Source organism: Ptychodera flava, chromosome 7, assembly GCF_041260155.1.
Source record: "Ptychodera flava strain L36383 chromosome 7, AS_Pfla_20210202, whole genome shotgun sequence".
Taxonomy (NCBI): domain Eukaryota; kingdom Metazoa; phylum Hemichordata; class Enteropneusta; family Ptychoderidae; genus Ptychodera; species Ptychodera flava.
This window is the reverse complement of record NC_091934.1, coordinates 31,284,620-31,301,545: the sequence shown is the minus strand read 5'-3', so window position 1 is coordinate 31,301,545 and position 16,926 is coordinate 31,284,620. Positions and strand designations below refer to the sequence as shown.

Genomic DNA, 16,926 nt, shown 5'->3' with positions numbered 1-16,926 from the left:
ATCGAACCGTAAGCGACTATTGGTAAATCCGCTGAAAAGACAAGCAGTGTTTTAGCAGGATTGAATGCATGCTCCCGTTCAATGATAATTAAGGGAACAAATTTCCGGGCCCCCGGAAAGCTTATTTTATGAGCGGGCGATGCACTGTCATACCATGCGTGATATTCCCCACTTGTTGCGTTCAAGCAACTCGTGTTTATGAAATCGGTGAAATGACGGACACGGCAGTGTGTTACTTCGAAAGGAGTACCAAAAAATTGCTAAATTTGCATTTCGCACCTTGTTGTTGTTGGTAGATGACGTCTAAGAATCGTCAATCCCGAAATCGCCCACAGTCTATTCCATGACGCTTATAGTGCCAACAGCATCGAGTACAAAATGGCAAACTGAGCGTGCGCAGTTACACCAACTAACAAACCTCATCCCCCCCCCAGGCTGAATTTGCAGCCTGTCGTGTATGGTAACTCCGATGAAGCATATCCTCTCTACTCATAGCCATTGATGTGAGTAAACTGAGGGTGTTGTTTTCTGGTGTAGGGTTTTTAATTAAAAACAATACGGCAGTATGTTGCACTTACACTATTAACTCAGTGATCGTAAACCTAGGCCTCCATCGGCAATTGATGCATCTCATTGTGTGGATAGGCTATACATAGTGTATTTGCACGCATTGGGCGCGGTCCTCGGTCCAGATTAACTGTAAATGCTTGATTGACAAACTTGTCAACGTTTATACACTGAATGAAGGGTAACCGGCGGGGTGAAAATCTTGTGTAGTTTGGCATGAAAATCAGTGCATACTGTGTCATCAAATGTAAAGGAAACGATGTGGTCGCTAAAAACAAAATGGCGAACGGGCTCAGGCAATTACAATTCAAAGCCCTATGGTAGTCTGTGGGCCAAACCCTACAAAAGGCTCTGGAAGTTGATTTTTTGTGTCAGGGTATCTGGACACATTGATGTGATGGGAAACGACGGCTGGCAACATGCTTGTATGGAGTCACATACCTAAATTGCAAGATCTGGAGCAATAATATCGATTTTTGACCAAAAAGCTCGTATTTTCCCAAGGTAGAAACGTACATTGTTACTCTATTTATGATATTGATTGTAGAGTTTACCAACGAAATCAATGGAAACAATGAAAACAAGTGTTTTTTCACCGAAAAAACACCAAGAGCTGGTTTTTAACCAAAAATGTAAATTGTCATGTTTTCAAAGCGATGTTTGATAGTTTACTTTTATTTAAACATTTTCCTTTTTATTTCCAAATTTCTGACATGACATCCATTATTAGAAATGTCAAATTTGTATATTTTGTCACGTAATATTTCACTAAAATAGAAGACATACCAAAGGGCATTTCCAATTATTTTATTGGAATAGTTACTGATCCTCCATGAAAAGGTGTAATGTGTTGTGTTATTCCTTCTCGAAAATGTGTTGATGTTATTTTTTATGGGAAAGTGTTCAATTTTACAGAATATAGAGAACTCCCAGATCTATATCTTTAGTAATCTTGGCCATTATGTACCAAACTCTTTCAGAGTATATGATCAAAATTACACGTAAGTATAGAATTTGTGAAGGAGAAATGACCACATTTGTTAGACTTTTAACAGGGTTTTATTCTCCGGTTTTTTTTTGTGAATGCAACAATCAGTAGAAATACATTTTGATAGGCTAAAAATGTGAAATTCCATACATTTGAAAGGCACAGATGTCCCTCGTATGTCTATGTCATCAGCACGTATTGTCCAGTTTGTTATCTCTATGACTGAGTGTTCTATTTTGTCTCCATACAGTTAATTAGTTCATTCAATGTCACTGTCAATGTCTTAGAAGCTTTCAATCTCTTCATCTGCTGTTCACTTTCATCATTGTTTATTTTTTTTGAACAAAAACACACTGACACAGCTCAGTGCAAAGCAATTTCATATCTCTACACGAATATCTTGATGAGCATCCAGACTTCTTGAATTTACAGCTTACAAAATTGACGACAGAATCTGGTGCAACGGAAAGTGTCATCTACTAAATTGATACATCTGAGTCTGCTATGATCCATCCATATATATGTGGGTGTGGTGCATCCATTTTGACTTGCAAACGTCGCCTGTAGATTGTTTTTGTAGTTTGCACGCTGTGTATGCAATATCAGACTGTCTTTATTTTGAGGGAGGGCACAATCACTCTGTAGGCCAAGACGAAAGCATTGTATCTTGCTTCATTAACATTACTGCATCGGCTTTGTCCATACAAATCACAGACAAAGAACTATATTTGTGTCATCAGTGTATCAGACAATGTCCATGACATTCCTAAGTCATGGAATGTGCCAGTGTAGGTATCATTTTCCAGTAGCATTTTAATCATCTTCTTCTTGCCTTTGCCTTTGAAGCACCAACGCTCGCTATCAAAGCCAGAGAGCATATGAAGGCCGAGGAGGGCCAGGCAGTTGTGTCTCCAAGAGACTCTGTTATTTTGTTTACATGGATTATTTTACCGTTTTTGCTCGTTGATGTAGTGACAGCTGGAACTGTAATTGATGGGCACAACTCGCAGCTAACATGAAGACATCTGTATATGGACTGCAAATGACAATGTTGTCTAGCTCCTCAATGTATGATGCATGTTGAGCATGAGGTAGTAGTCTTGTGTCAGCCTCTTCATGGTCACAATACAATACTGGAAGTTCTCTTACATCCATGACACTACCTGCAGCTTGCAACATGTAGCATAACTCAAACCGGGAAATATACAAGGTGATACCCTGCAGGCATTCTGATTCACATTTTTTCCATGATTCAAACAGAAAGAGTAGGAGAGATTCCTTATTCTTACCAGGGCAAGATAATTTCTGAACTGTCCTTTGCATATTTAGAGTTGGTCTTGAGATCCAGATCTCGGTAAGGGTATCTGTGGTTGCCCTACGTTTTTCTATCTGCTTCTTTCGTGGACAGTTCTCTGTACTTTTGTGGCACCATACTTAGCGGCCATTGCTCTAAACTGGTAAAATATGTTGGATGCAAATTCTCCGAATGTAGCCGGTATCCGATTTGTATCATCACCATAGCATAAACCATAATGGCAGTCTTGCCTTTGAAACTGAGGTCAAAAACAACTTCTTGAAATGTTGCCTCCAGATGATGAGCAAGAACAGCTTTATTTGTCTTCGTCATTGTCTCATCAAAGTTAGCCAACATTGCTGGAACAGGGCCTAGTGGGTATGTCAGGGCATCATGAAGGTCTAGCTGTCGTACCTGTGCAATTAACAGCTTTCTCTGGAGAAGATTTCTATTTTCTTTCAGCGACAAGCAGTTCATGGTTACTTTTGACTTTGGTTTCTTAGTACTACAAATATCTTCCCTGACACCACTGACATTTTATCAAACAAGTCTTTGACTCTTTGTGTAAGAGGTTCACTCTCAAATTGTAGGCAGACCTCTTCACCTGTTAAATATGCTTTTGTAAGATCTGATGTGATATCTTCACTTGCTAGGGCACCTGCTGTAAGAAGCCATCTTTATCACTTGTGAACGGTGACCCGACTGACAGCAAAGTTGACATCACTTCCTGCACATCAGACTCCTCTCTTTACATTCTAGATTGTGTCAAGTCTTTGTATTCTGACTGCTTGTCTGTCTTGCCAGCTTGAATGAAGCAACCTGTTGTGATAGCTGAGCGAGCTGGATGACTGAGAATCCATCGGTTGAGTGCACCTTTATTCTTCGCGAAACCATCCAGGTCACCTTCGATCTTCGACCCACGATCCGCTCGATGACTTGATCACATGCTGTCATTGACATTGCTTTCACAACTCTTCTGCATACAGTCTCTGTAGTTCTGTTGCCGCTTTATTACTTCTGTGTTCGGTCGAATTTGCGCTGTGAGCTGGCAGACCAGATTTAATGCGGATTTTTCGATATATTTAAGCAAGGCTACGATAGACCGGGTCGGCCCATAGTCTGGTGTATTATTTATGATCAAAGTCAAACGAATGCAAACTGGGATTTGAAGCATCATTTCAAGTGGCTCTTGCCGTGTAGTATAATGCATGGGATTTATTCGTCATGTTTTTACTGGGCTAATGATTATTAGAGGACAGCCTGATGGCAAAACAACAGAGAAATAAAGTAACAAGAAGCACGAAATTTACGTAATTAAGCGCCTTAGACCATTACACTTTCGCCTCCGAGTTTTTTTTGTTTTTGTGTGTTTTTTTGTATTGATTTTGTAATTTCATTATTGCAGGACGTCTCTAAAAAGGCTCATGAATGAATTCCCTAACGTGTTCAGGTTTATCAGCATAACCTCATATTTGTGAAATAGCTACTAACGTTTAACATATTGTTGTTTAAACGTAGTGTCGTCCTTTCTCACTTTGTTGCTTTCTTCTAGGGGGATCAAGTCGACACAACATGATCAAATCAATTGTTTTCGTTACCATACTTATGGATAGAATGACAGATGTACATGCATCTGCTCAGGTTTGTGTTTACAATTTAGTGGCGTTCACAAACAACGGTGAGGGAGGATTCGAAAATTTTGGGGATTGTAGAGGGGGATTTGGAAGTTTTACTCTGCCTATAGGGAGAGGCAGAATATTTTTTGGTTCCCTTTCACTTTTTACATTTTTCGATTCCAAGCTTTGGTAGATATTTCAATGACATATGTATAAAATTTTATTGCCATCCAATTGTTCTAATGTTAGTAATAATTAACAAAATGTAGAACCAGTTTGTCACATTTCATGACTTTTATCTCGAAAAAATCTAAATATGTATTATTTTTTATATAAGAAAGATAAGTGGGCATAGTCATGGGGCTGAAACCGCAACTGTTAATAATTTTTTTTCAATATTTCTATTCAATATGTACAGTATATCTCCGCAGAATACTAAAAAATAAATTCAGTTTGTAAACAAAGCATGTAATATATATATATATATATATATATATATATATTATATATATATATATATATATATATATATTATATATATATATAAAGTATGTATATGTATTTATGTATGCATGATAATTGAATAAGAGTCCAGACTGAAAGTCATTTGTCAGTGATACAAATGCATGGTACACATACAAAGGCTGTGTTGGCAAGCGGAATACTGGACAGTTCAACATGCTGTAGGATGTAAAACAAGAACGTAGTTGTATAAACTGAATAAAAATGTAGCCAAAACTTATTAAAGTTAATACAGCTAATGTCTGCTACTGACAGTATCGCTATCACTGCTGTATGCAGTGACAGCGATAGCTTTGACTCTTTTGTAATGTAAGAAGAATTCGGGTCAAATGACGCTTATGAAACTGAAACATACTTGTACACGAGATCAGGCTAGAAAGCAACATACGTAAGACCAGGAGACTTGAAAGTTATCACGGATTGTTGAATTCTGGCGTATGAGAATAAACAAATATTAAACAAAAAAGATGGGTTCACCATGCTTGATTTTCTAAATTTTCATACTCTCATCGTAAAAATGACCCATAAAGTAAAACTTTGAGCAATAAAGACTCTAATTTAAATGAAAAAATGTGTTATTAAATGGAATTATTATTTTTTACCAAAATTGCCATTATTGCACCACAAATTGCAGATATTAAAATGTTTATTTGATGGAATATTTAACCCTCCACTATTGTCAATGTTAAGTAGTATCGAAGTCATATGTCTTGTACTTTTGAAAAAAAAATTGTAGATCACTGTGCTCAGTATTTTACAATTTGGCAAAATGTTGCCAGGAATTTTCAATTTACATACCCTCTAATGATCGTCATTTTGTGTGTTCTTCAGCAGGTGCCATATACCTGGCCAGAGTTAGATTGTCTTAAGTCAGCCTAGACTGACAAATCCAAAAAGTCCCTGATGCATTTAAAAATAAATCAATTTAAGAACCTGCCCCAGGAATATGGCTCTATAAACTGCTATTAACAAGCAGTGTCGAACATTTGCGAGTGGAACTGCCAAATACATGTTCATTTTTTCTTTGCGTTCATCGCTAATAAATATGAGCCTCTATGATAATTGGGGGACTTGAAACTTTTTGATTATATATATTTGAACTTGAAAAGTTTTTAATGTATTGCAGGGGAATCTGAAAAAAAGATTTCAATTGCGATTATAATTACGTCAGCTTCTCCCTCACTGTTACATGTGAACGCAGCCTTATCATATGTATGTCTGTTCCTCTGTCTGTCTGTCAGTCTGTATATATGTATGTAAAAAGCGTATATCATATATATATTTTGTATACATGTAGGCAGGTAGGTAGGTAGGCAGGTTGGTAGGTAAGGTAGGTAGACCTCTATCTGTCTATCTATCTATCTATCTATCTATCTATCTATCTATCTATCTATCTATCTATCTATCTATCTATCTATCTATCTATTTATCTAACTATCTATGTATCTATCTATCTCTCTCTATCTATCTATCTATCTATCTATCTATCTATCTATCTATCTATCTATCTAACTAACTATCTATGTATCTATCTCTCTCTCTCTATCTATCTATCTATCTATCTATCTATCTATCGATCGATCGATCGATCGATCGATCGATCTATCTATCTATCTATCTATCTATCTATCTATCTATCTATCTATCTATCTATCTATCTATCTATCTATCTATCTATCTATCTATCTATCTATGCATGCATGCATGCATGCATGTATATTTGTATGTTGTATGTATGTATGTATGTATGTATATGTATCTATGTATCTATGTATCATTGTATGTATGTATGTATGTATGTATGTATGTATGATGTATGTATGTATGTATGTATGATGTATGTATGTATGTATGTATGTATCTATGTATCTATGTATCTATGTATCTATGTATGTACGTATGTACGTATGTATGTATGTATGTATGTATGTATGTATGTATGTATGTATGTATGTATGTATGTATGTATGTATGTATGTATGTATGTATGTATCTTTGTATCTTTGTATCTTTGTATCTTTGTATCTATGTACGTATCTATGTATCTATGTATCTATGTACAATGAAACTGGGGAGGGCTGGCCATCAATACAGCTTAGAGCAAGGATTTATGTGTTTCAGCAGCCAGCAAAATGGTGACTGCTTCAATTATGCGATTCGTCTAGGCTGTCAACATCCATGTCCAACTGTAAGGCCTACTACTTAAGCTCCTACGACCGAAGTTGAAACGCAAGCCTTGGTAAAATCGACAAAGGAGTAACCAGTCTAGTTTCTGGATCGTCATCGGTATCACAGGGTAATTATAGCTATCTATCTATCTATCTATCTGTCTGTCTGTCTGTCTGTCTGTCTGTCTGTATGTCTGTGTCTGTCTGTCTGTCTGTCTGTATGTATGTATGTATGTATGTATGTATGTATGTATGTATGTATGTATGTATGTATGTATGTATGTATGTATGTATGTATGTATCTATTTATGTATGTATGGATGGATGGATGAATGGATGCATGTGTGTATGTATGTGTGTATGTATGCATGTATGTGTGTATGTATCTATGTATCTATCTTTGTATGTATGTATCTATGTATGTATCTACATGTATGTATCTTTATATCTAAGAATCCATGTGCCTATGTATCTATGCATATGTATCCAAGTATGTATCTATGCATGTATCTATGCATGTATGTATTCGTGTATCTATGCATGCATGCATGCCTTCTGGGTAGGTATATATGTATGTATCAGATGTGTGCCGGTAGGTAGGTAATTATACAGGTAGGTGGACAGGTCCCCAACCACTAATCATAGCGTACCATTTTAAGGTAGTATATTGGATACATATATCTTACAAGTCTACAGACACAGTGTGCTGCGCCGCTACTCTACACAGATCGCATTCATGCTTGAATTGTCAGTAATTACTTTAGGAGGCTTTTTTTTGTCCGTCACGCTGGAAAGATAATAGCCGACAGCGAGTTGGAAGCGAGTCACGGCAAGTTGATTACTTTTGATCCAATGTTTGACAGACCATGTGAACAAAACTGTCACTAATCGGTGGAGTATTTTTTACCGAGGGGAAATACATATTAACTATGTTTCAAACATCCTAAAATTGTGAGTGTGCCAATATGTTGACATTGAAATTGCGCACACGTTCACAATTTAACACTACCCCTGTCGTCGAGTTGTACAGCCCTAATGCGGAATAATTCTATAAATGACATTCACCTGCAGCTCCTTCGTGTCAAATATTACACGAAGACTTCGAGACGCGTGCAAATTAGACTGGGATTGATTTCATTGCAATTTTTGGAAGATGATTATGATTGTATGATAAAGTTGCCACCACAAGAAGCTTGTCGAATTCGCATTGTATTTGAGTGATGTTAACAAGTTGCAGAGCGACGGATCAAAACTCGGACTCATAGCCTCGAAAGTCTGACGCGATATCGACTAAACTTTGTACTATAACAACGAATTATTCCAAAATTTGTAACAAATACTGGTCTATACTTCGCATATTCAGCTCAGTAATAATGTCTACCTGATACCAATTATCTCCTCTCTTCAGAATGCAACATGTCCTGTGTGGACAGAATGGATGGATGATGAGAATGGTGGACCACTTGACCCCTCTTCCATCGGAGAGTTTGAACTCATCAAACAGTTGCGAGGTCCCTATGGATTCTGTGATGAGCCAACTGATATCGAATGTGCTTTGAATGACGACGCACATACTCCACACACCCAAACTGGGCAAGTTAGTCTCACTTGTAACTTGGATAAAGGATTTCTGTGTTTTCACAGCCAACAAAGTGGTGATTGTTTCAACTATGCCATCCGTGTTCTCTGCAACGCCCCATGCCCGACTCCAACGCCACAAGTTGAAGACATGACATCGGGGTTTCCCTCAGGTAATACCGGCAACATATAAGATAATTTAAACAGTATTACACCGATAAAACTGATGTCGATATGGTTCTTTATGTAGCAAAGGACGATAACTCTCATAATATGAACTCGATGTTCGTTGAAAGCTTATATGACATGAAAATGAACAGAATAACTTTGCAACAAAATAGGCGGGATTACTTCAGGTTTTCAGGCTGAATTATGCAGTCACTTCTAGTTAAGAGTTAATTTGCAAGAAAATATAGTGGTAGTCTTGTATTTTCGATCACGGAAAAGTCATATGTTTTTGTACATTACTATTTTCGTAGACCTTACTCCAACACCACATGTTGAAGACACGACATCAGAGCTTGCATCTGCTTGTCCAAAATGGACGAAATGGTACGAGAGTGAAAATGTTGGTTACCTTGGAGAAGTCGTAAACACTACCCAGCTAAGGGATCTTTGTAGCGAGCCAACTGGAATTGAATGCAGGTTGGCCGAAAAGCCGTACACACCATACAATGAAACCGGACAGGTCGGTCTGGAGTGTAGCTTAGAGCAAGGATTTATGTGTCTGAATAGCCAGCAAGATGGAGATTGTTCCAAATACGCCGTTCGCCTACGCTGTCCAGCACTCTGTGTATCTGGCTCACCACCGACATCGAAAGGTAATTCCGACAAGCTATTTGATAATTTCACTGATAAAGCTGATGATCCTTGTATGCACGAAAGTATTTTAGTTGTCTTGAATTTTCGATGATGAGGCACGTTTAGTGTACCAAATTCAAATTGTCTTGGACTGCTGATAATTACAAATCAACGAATAACAAATGTATTGTCTTTGGTCAAGTCCTTCAGGTTTTTATATACCAAACTGTGAAAGGTCATTAAATATGCAAATGGCAATTTATTATCTGACGCAAAAATGCAAATTTTTTTTGTTAATGTTACGTAACTTTCAATATACGTTACACTTTCGTCAATTATGGTGTCATTTTACTTCAATGTGCCTCATTATTTGGAATATTCATTAAGAATGCAAATTATCATTTAACTTTTGTGATAATTCAAAATTTCTTTCACTGATACAATATCATTGTCTAAACAATATCCATAGTTAGTTTCATAAACTTTGCCAAAGTCCTTTCAGTCTTACGTTGCTAATTAGAATAGTTTATCAAACATTCAAATAAGTAGTTAGCTGAAGTAAAAATGCTAGATGACTTTCAATAATGTCATATCAAAGTATAAGGAAGTTCGCTAAATATGCAAATAAGTAATCATGGCTGTCGTGAATATTATATCATTGTATTGTCAATGTACATGGCAAGTAATTTTTGGTCTAGTCAATCCAGACATATATATATTCCTAATTAAGAAAATTCATCAATATACAAATTAGCAATTTACTTTCATGTCATCCTTTCATATTATTCTGAGATATCCTAGTGTAATCAACATTTGTAGCAAATCTCATCAAGTTTTGCGCAGCCGTCATCAATGTTTATCCGGTTTATTTCTAAGATAATTACGCAGATCGGCATAAAAAATGCGACCCGCACCCAACAAAAAACAATCTCTTCTTGCCATTCTCTATGAAGAAGATTTCATTCCAATCCTGTCAGCATTCTTGAGACAGACAGACAGACAGAAAGACAGACAGACAGAAAGATAAACAGACAGAACACATGAACATGTGATTTAAATACTGCAAATTAATACAGTATTATCGTTTCGTTCTTACATAGATGTGCTTTTGATGTCCCATACCTTGGTATTGGTGGCGATCTTCTTCGTGATTGGCTAGATCTACAGTGCTTGATGAACAAGATCGTGAGGCTTCCTTCATAATACGCTATGAATAAGAGGTTTGATTTCTGCCATATTGTCCATTTTGATGTGGATAACTACTTTATATCAATAGATCGTTTTCAAATCATTCCTATCAGATGTCTTGAGATATACGATTATAGTGTTCTAGCATAAGAAAGAATTTCAACCTCAGAAGATTTAGGGATTTCGTATATTATTTTGAAACTAAAAATGCAAACTTTCTGTCGTTCGTCAGTCCGATAGTTTGAGGAATCCACAATATATTCCATTGAGAAGGGATATAAAAATTAACATATTGATTGAAAATATTCTCTCTGTAAGAATATAAAAAATCAGTCGATAAGAGGGTTGAATGAAATAATGTTGAAGTTAATTTTGTTTGTGTTTTGTTAAGGTTTCGTGGAATACAAACTGTTTTCGCGTGAATATTAAGGAAATTGTGAGAACATTGAATTAAAGCCATCCGTGGTCTGCAAGTTAACGATAGCATTACAGAAATCCAGTTTGTTTATCTTTCAATGCCCGTTAAATGTAATTTGCATCGATAGAACCTGTATCTCTGTCTAGGATATCATTGACAAAGACGATGCCTGGGTCAATCAAGTTATGAAAGTATAGACTATTGCCATATTTTTGCTTCATCAAATAAATTGATGTAGGATTTGGCAGGATCACATATTCCCATTCAGTCTTTTGCCTTAGCTGAACGATAAAACAGTAAAAGAATTCTAATTTTCAATACTAGATATGTGGAAATACAACGCCGTTTCGAAAATCAGAATGGATATGGCCAGATAGATTCAATGTTTTTAAAAGGTATAGCTTTCCACAGGGCATTGTCAAAAGTAAATAACTTGGGTATCAAAGATGCATATAAAATGCATATAAAGACTTTTGTATAGTATATATATATATATATATATATATATATATATATATATATATATATATATATATATATATATATATATATATATATATATATATATATATATATATATATATATATATAAAGCATGTTCAGTCCTCAATCTTTGTTCTGCCTGGTTATAGTCCTTCCTTTGATTTTTTAGTGACATTGTGCCAATGCTACAGAATTTCATTTCAATTAATGTCTGAGAAGCAATCTGTAAAATATAAGTTTTGATTCAGAATTTCTACTTCATGATACTTTAGCCTAAATTGTTCTAAAGTTGTTATTATTATTATTTGTTGCTTGGCCAACAAAACATAACTGTTTGAAGTATTGTCACATATATTATACCAGTGTCTACATTTTAACACTGCAGATTTCAACACACATTAGGTTAAAAGCGAGTGTACCCTCAATGTAATACATGTAGCTTATGTTCTTACCATTTTCACATTTATATTTTGAAAGTTTTTATATAGATTTTGCTATTCACAGTCTCGTTTTACTCAGCCTTAACGATAAGTTTGCAGGCTTTTCTGTTATTGCCAGAAAAACGCAAATTTCTTCTGTGCATGAATTCTTATTGTCAAGCGTTTGTCCTTGTCTTATGATATAGCATTAAAATATGAATTTCTGGAAATCGAAATTGCTACCAGGCTCGATTCATGAATCACATTTACAATAAACATATACGCCAATGCTTCGATATAAAGATTGTGTGATTGTGCGATGTGTGATAGTTGAGTGTGCGAGCTTGAGTGCTTCTGACCTCTACAACGTGTAGAGAGGTCGCAGTCAGAAAAATGTAACAACTTAGCTCGGTGATTGAACCACTCTTTTTTGAGAGTGGGGATTTGGCCGAGCGGTTCTGTCTGTTGCTTCTCTGCTAGGTAACTGGATGCCGTATGTTGTGGGTTCGAACTCCGAATGAAGACACTGTATTCTCTATACCCTGGTTTGATAGTTCTGCTGGTGAACAGAAAGGGCCCCAGGGCTGTCTCTCGCCCGTTTTAAGCGATGTACGTATTCATTGCTTCGATTTAAAGATTGTGCGATGTGTGATAGTTGAGTGAGCGAGCGTGGGTGCTTCTTAACTCTACAACGTGTGGAGAGGTCGCAGTCAGAAAATATACGCCAACGCAGCATACTAGATGAGAAACGACAGAAAGTTACAGAATCTTGTTTTGTGAACGAATTTCCTGCAATACGACATCGTGCTTACATATGACATTGCACCATCGCCATTACTATTAGGGAACGAGCACAATTAACGGCAGGGGGGGGGGGCTGGAAGAGAAAATATGAGGTGTATATTTTTTACAGGCCCCCCTAACACCAGGAAAAATTTTAGTGGCCCCCTGCCGTTAATTGTGCTCGGTCCCTTACATGTTCATGGGACCAACAAGGTAACATCATCAGTGATTGCAGTACGCAATGCGCAACATAAATGCTTACTAGATGACCTGTTTTTATCAAATGTTAGAGCTAAAACTGGGTCATTTGATACCAGCAAATATGTATTCAAATTTGCGTTAAATATCATAGCACTCAGTCGTTGATGCAATATTTCGTGCAGACGATTTCGTTACCATTTTAGTATTGTAAATATAGCCTTTGCCGAGGAATTGACAACAGAAATAAATGGCCCATGGGCAGACAGGCAGAAATTAACACGGACACACAGGCAAATCAAAACAAGCACACTGCCGGCATCGTAAACCGTCCCCCCTCCAAAATAAAGCAAGCAAAACAGATCGCTCGTTTTGTTAATTGCGCAGAAAGGAAGACAAATTAAAAGCTTTTCTCTTTCATGGGTATCCAGAGTCCATTTTATTGCGGCAGTCTGGTATAAGCAACAGCCGTCACAATGCTCCTTTTTGTAGGCCACCATCCAATATGTGTATTTCCGCTGTCACAATGCTCCTTTTGTAGGCCACCATCCAATATGTGTATTTCCTTTACAATCGTCTGATAAAAATATCTTGTGCACTATGTTTACGAGTATGATCGTTTCAAATATGATGAAATAAAACAATACAATCAGACAGTTCTGTTGTAACAAAGGACACCGGTACAGCTGCCTTTATCGTATCGTTTAATTGATGAGTGTCGCAGCGAACCGGACAGAAATTCTCACAAAGGGACAAAATTAGTCGAATGCAATGCTACTACCGCAACTGATCACTGCTACGCGCCCGAAAGGTAAACACCGTAAAAGCGTATGACAACGTAATGTATGTTCCCCTTGGTTTCGCTGAATGTGGCCATTGGTGTTTTTGCCAAGGTGACATGCACAGTCGCTGATGGTGTGTGGTAATACTGCAATACTAGGCAATGGAAATTCAAAGCGATTATCGGAGTAAATTTTATTAAGGCCGTTTGGTATGAGTAAATGTCGTCACAGTGCCCCTTTATGTATGGCACTATCCGGTTTGTGTTTTGATTGGACAAACATTTGATAGAAATATCGAATGCACTATGTTTACGAGATATATGCCAGTCGAAACAATGCACTATTCAGGGTCACCAGACAGATCTGTCATAACAAAGGACACCGATGCCTTCATTGTAGGGTGAGGAATTCGATGGCTCTCACTCCGCGTCGAAATTAGTACGTCCACGGTCCCTGTCAACGTTGGTACGTCTTATCCTTTTTGCATCAAAACCGATCCTGTATTCACATTGAGAGCGATTTCCAACGGGGCCTATGTTATCGATACCAGTCTGAGACAAGCGCGATCGGGTCACGGTTGTCTAACTCTACATATCATCAATGCCCTCATCAATACCCTTATTTAATTTTAATTAGTTTCGCAGATCGAGCACTCACGGTAGATAACCAATCTCAGCATCGCCATTTCAAGTATTCATTACATACGGGTAGCAAGTATGAATTACAATAATAATGCCTTTTTGCTATGGTACAGAGAAATGAAATTAGAATGTAATAACCGTGCTTTCATTTTGTCTGCCGTTAAAATCAAAATGGCGACAGAGGTAGTTTGAAGGTATAAAAAACGTTCATGCTTTCCAGTTGAATTTTAAGCGTGTTGCCATAGAAACAAAAATGAAAATACATAGTTGTGAGGCAATTATCGTGTCTCAAAACGAGAACTGTATGAACAGTCATTATGGGAGCCCTCAACGTCAATTGACATTTCCTTCTTTCGTTTTTGTTGTGCGTTTGTAAGTTTGTGATCTTTCACACAAGACCGAACGGGCAAAAGATGAGATATCCATCACCGTCTACTCAAGTACCGATGAAGAGTAAGCGTCTTTTTAAAGGATACAGCACTATGCTTGGATCTCGAACAAACGATCGTCTGATTTTAAGTCCGTGAGTTCGAGATCGTGAGTCCGTCGCGCCTGCGGCGCTGTTCACGTGCATCGAACTCATGATCCTTCGATTTGAGTCGGGTAAATGTCGATGTGTCTGTAATTATTACATGAGATATCAGGTAAAAAGGACCGCCCTAAAATAAATAAATAAATAAGTAAGTAAATAAATAAATAAATAAATAAAAAATAAAGAAAAGAAAGAAAGAAACATATGAAACCATTTCAAAGCAAGTTATTCGATCTCAACAAAAATGTTTCAAAACAAATTTGCCTTATATCATCTTTGTCAGCGTAAGCAATTCACAACGGCAGATCTAACGAATGGCCACTCTCCTGCTGTTCAACCAGACAGCCAAAACAACGAAATTCAAACTTCAAATCGCAATAACGACTTTCCAGACTGAAACTAGTTGCAATTGCTACTCATACATTTGTACATTTAAGTTTATAATATGACGTAATACTGCCACACTGGCGGTAGAATTTCATTTGGTTATGCTTTGGTGACGTAAGTTAACATCACACCACCAGCTATTTGTTGTTTACTGGTTATCTCAGAAGACAGGACTGCTGGTTGGAGAAGATCCGTATCAAGGTATTAATAGGTCTGTATATAAAACATTACTACAAACGTTATATCAGACCGGTCAAAACCCAGTTTGTTTGCTCTTTTTTATCGGTCTTTACTTCAATTTGACCGTTGATGTAATTGTTTACTAGAACAGTGTAACAATACTTAATGAATTCGACATGATAACCGATGATTTTAAGATCTAAGATTTACGATCAAACACTAATAATATTCGTCACCAGGATTTCTTTTTTACACTCAATAATTCACTCCTGGCGCTGTAATGTTTCATGCATTCCTATCTTTTCTTTTTAGATGCACCATGGCAAAACATGTTGGTTGTTCTTTTCCGTTAACTCTTCGTGATTATTTTCTTCAATTCAGGCCGGATGAACAAACTCACGTAGAATGGTGTCAAAAGAACAGGCTTTTTACACGAGAGGCGCAACTGTAAGTGCGGCAGAGATAAGACGTTGTGTCGCCGGAGTGGTTGGGACAGATACCATTTGTGCTGTCCCGACCGCTCTTGCGGCGCGACTATTTCAGTCCGCACAGACAGTTGATTTCATTTATGCCATTTACCTTTTGTCACTATTCTACAGTTGATGTATTTTTGATGTTTTTAAGTTTTCAGTTGCTGATACTTCTTTTCAGTTGTCTATGTCTTCAAAATCTGTTGTTGATTGGTTTAATTTTTGTCGTGAGATTTGTTTCCTTTATCTTCGCGATCATTTTCGCAATCATATTTCAGTCTTTAATCCTTTGAGTTAACAGCCCCCGTCATTCGACCCAACACTGCACATTAAACAGCATATTGTGCCAAAATTTTGGGACGGTGTCTAAACTTATGTCACGACAAAGTCTACAGTTCAGGAGTCCTCTGCCGCTGGTGTGTGACACTGGAAATGCTCAAGCAAGACGAAGAAATTAGTTCATACTAGTGACAATATGGACGCTACATCATAATAATAGCGGATTTTGTCTGCTTCTGTACTTAATGCCATGCTGTAACAAGTTGCCATCACGCAATATCTGTGCTGATCATGAAAGGTGATCCAAGCCTCTTTGATTTATACTGTTAATCTTCATGTTAATGTGTAAATCAGTCATTTGCTAAAAAAAGAAACTGCGCTAACCAGTTACATGTTACTACTACACCTTCATATCACCAGCTTAATTTGTATCCTAAAATTTCTTTGGTCAATTTCATTAAGTTTTATATCTCCAACGTGAAATTAAAGATTGGTTGACATGACAATTTTGACATTCTTTCACCGCTGTTACATTCTCATATCACCAGCAGGCACGTTAGGTTTCGAACACTTTGGTCAAGTCCTTCCAGTCTTCTATCCCTAAGCTTAATTGTGAAAAGTATGTGTAAATC

General features: G+C 37.1%; 1 protein-coding gene and 1 long non-coding RNA gene across 2 annotated transcripts in view; both read left to right on the top strand.

Annotated features, from left to right (window-relative positions):
* The first annotated feature begins 394 nt into the window (after nt 1-394).
* Nucleotides 395-7,425, top strand: LOC139137256 (uncharacterized). The gene is made up of 3 exons (XR_011553359.1): nt 395-503; nt 4,402-4,490; nt 7,112-7,425. It is a non-coding gene; the product is annotated as an uncharacterized lncRNA (long non-coding RNA).
* Nucleotides 7,426-7,835: 410 nt separating this feature from the next.
* Nucleotides 7,836-16,926, top strand: part of LOC139136442 (mucin-5AC-like) — a 37,120-nt gene continuing 28,029 nt past the window's right edge. The window contains exon 1 of the mRNA XM_070704167.1: nt 7,836-8,906. Coding sequence (XP_070560268.1) covers nt 8,594-8,906 — 313 coding nt within the window. The 5' untranslated portion in view covers nt 7,836-8,593. The remainder of the gene's footprint in view (nt 8,907-16,926) is intronic.